The sequence below is a fragment of the Convolutriloba macropyga genome, chromosome 7, assembly GCF_964194025.1.
Source record: "Convolutriloba macropyga chromosome 7, txConMacr16.3, whole genome shotgun sequence".
Classification (NCBI taxonomy): domain Eukaryota; kingdom Metazoa; phylum Xenacoelomorpha; order Acoela; family Convolutidae; genus Convolutriloba; species Convolutriloba macropyga.
Window position 1 is genome coordinate 7,501,392 of NC_134474.1, and position 2,568 is coordinate 7,503,959.

The following is a 2,568-nucleotide window of genomic DNA, read 5'->3' on the forward strand; positions in this document are numbered from 1 at the left end:
TTTAGAGCGTTTCTGCTGGTTAGGGAGATACTCTCTAATAAATCGGTTCCAAAAATGTTGATCTAGAATTTGTGATGTATTCCAAGATTTAGTAACTGCTACTTTGCTTTGAAAGAAGACTCCTGAAGGGAGATTGATTGAGGGTCTACCCAAAAGGAAATGGTTTGGCGTTAAAGGGAGTGGATCGTTTATATCGCTAGAAACTTTCGTCAATGGTCGCGAATTCATTTTGGACTCAATTTCACAAGTGAATGCCGACAGCGTTTCGTCTGTTAGCGTTCTCGAGCCAATGACTTTGCAGAGGGAGAGTTTGAAAACTTGAACTAATCTTTCCGAGCTGCCGCCAAAATGCGGAGCCAGAGGGGGGTTAAATTTCCAATTGATATCTACGTCTATGATGTGGAGCTTAGATGCAAATTCTCGCGAGGATCTGAGAGCTTCTATTCCTTTTCTCAATTCGGAACAAGAGCCAACAAAAGATTTTCCGTTGTCAGAATAAAATTTTTTTGGTTTTCGCGGCGGCTAATGAATCTGCGGATGCAACTCATTGTAGAATCTGTAGAAAGACTTTCAGAAACTTCCAAAAGAACGGCTCTTACAACTAAGCATGAAAATAGAAGGATATAACGGGTAGCAATTTTACCACACTGTTTTATAGGAAAAGGACCTATGAAGTCCAGGCCTGTTATGGCAAACGCAAAGTGATTTTGTAGCGGTAAACGTTCACTGGGCAGATCTGACATCTGAGGTGGACTAATTTCTTAAGCCATTCTTCGGCAGGGAATGCACTGACGTATTGTTTGTCTAACGACAGCTCGGCATTTCAGATTCCAATAGTATTCCATTAGAAAGGAACGTGTTTGTTCAACACCAGAGTGACTATTCACCAGATGAGTGTTTTTGATGAGCAGCTTAACGATTGGGTTAACCCCGTCTAAAATTAACGGATGGCGAGCAGTTTCTCAGACCATTGCCTTAGACAGCCGACCTTTGGCGCGGAGTTCATTTTTTTCGTTAACAAAAGGACAGAGTGTCTTTAGAGGGCTCGACGAAAGTAACTCCTTGCCTTTTTGTAAGGACAAAATCTCACTTCCAAAGTTCTGACTTTGAGCAACGCCGATGAGGTACTTGTAAGCCAGTGTGTGATGTGCGAGCGATAAGCTACTGCTCTGTTTTTTCAAACGATCGAGGAAGAAAAAGCAGTATGCTGCAACTATAACCAGACGATTCCAATTGCTGAAGCTTGCAATGTCGATCGGACATTGAATTGCTGAGTGCAGATCGGTTTGCAACGCATGAACGATGAGAACGTTTGAATTTCGCGCTTTCAAGATGTCCTGACTTGGCCAGTCACTTTTTGGTAACTGTAGAAAGGAAGGACCGTTGAGCCATCGAGAACTGCAGTTCATCTGTTTAACTTCATAGCCTCTTGAGCCATTATCGGCTGGATTGTCAGCTGAGGTGATGTAATTCCAGTCATGTGCTGTTGATACATCAAGTATCTTCGCCAACCTGTTAGCAACAAATATGCGATGACGTATCTCTGGGGTTCTGAGCCAATAAAGAACTGTTGTACTATCGGACCAGAAAACTTTTTCATTAATATGAATATCGTGCTCTTCTGTCACGAATTGTGCGAGCTGAGCTGTGTATACGGCGGCTTGCAACTCGAGATTTGGAATTGTCATTCTTTTGATTGGAGCTACGCGGGCTTTTCCCATGATGAATTTCACTTGAACGGTTTCATCAACGTATTCAATCCTAAGATACGAAACTGCTGAGAGTGCATACTCCGACGCGTCTGAGAATGTATGGAGAGCTGTTTCCTTTATTGCTTTGTTAATGAATAAACAGCGAGGTATTGAAATTTCGCGGAATTCCCGTAGTTCGTTTTGCAGTTGAGTTAGATCTGCAAACTCATTGAGGTCCAAAGGTTTGTCCCACTTCGGTCCATGACTCCAGGCGGCCTGTAGACTTTTACGAACTCGGATGGTGAGCGGTGCTATAAAACCTAGGGGGTCAAAAATGGATGCGACAAACCGCAGGAGTTTTCTTTGGGTTACCATAGTGTTATCCAAGGGAAACTTATTGAAAAGTTTCTTCTCGATTACATAAGTTTCTGTTTTTGCATTCCACGGTAATCCGAGGACCTTTTGAATTTGAGGTGAAGCTTCGTTTGTGTTTAAAAGTTGATCCCTACTGACTTGTTGCAAAAATAGAGCCGAATTAGAATTCCACTTGGTGAGGTTAAAACCCCCAAGAGACAGGCCAGTTTTAGTGCTGCTCATTATGTTTACAGCTTTTTCAACGTCGTCAGTGGAAATATACAAATCGTCCATGTAAATATTGCATTCAGCAATATGGGAAACCTCAGAAAAATGTTTCTGACTATCTATTGCAGAACGACGTAGAGCGTACGATGCAATGCAAGATGATGACGTTGCACCAAATATGTGGCTAGTGTATTCATATTCTTCTATTTTGCCGTTGTGATCCCACAAGAAACGAAGATATGAACGGTCTGAAGGAGCAACTTTGACTTGCATAAACATTTGCTCAATGTCGGCG

The 2,568-nt window shown here is 42.3% G+C and overlaps 1 protein-coding gene across 1 annotated transcript; it reads right to left on the reverse strand.

Annotated features, from left to right (window-relative positions):
• Positions 1–962: 962 nt before the first annotated feature.
• LOC142342542 (uncharacterized) lies at positions 963–2,339 on the reverse strand. The gene has a single exon (XM_075393899.1). It carries the CDS (start codon positions 2,337–2,339, stop codon positions 963–965), a length of 1,377 nt encoding a protein of 458 aa, XP_075250014.1.
• Positions 2,340–2,568: the final 229 nt, after the last annotated feature.

Coding starts and splice junctions, on each gene's coding strand:
- LOC142342542 (XM_075393899.1), bottom strand. CDS start 2,339: ATGGACGATTTGTATATTTCCACTGACGACGTTGAAAAAGCTGTAAAC.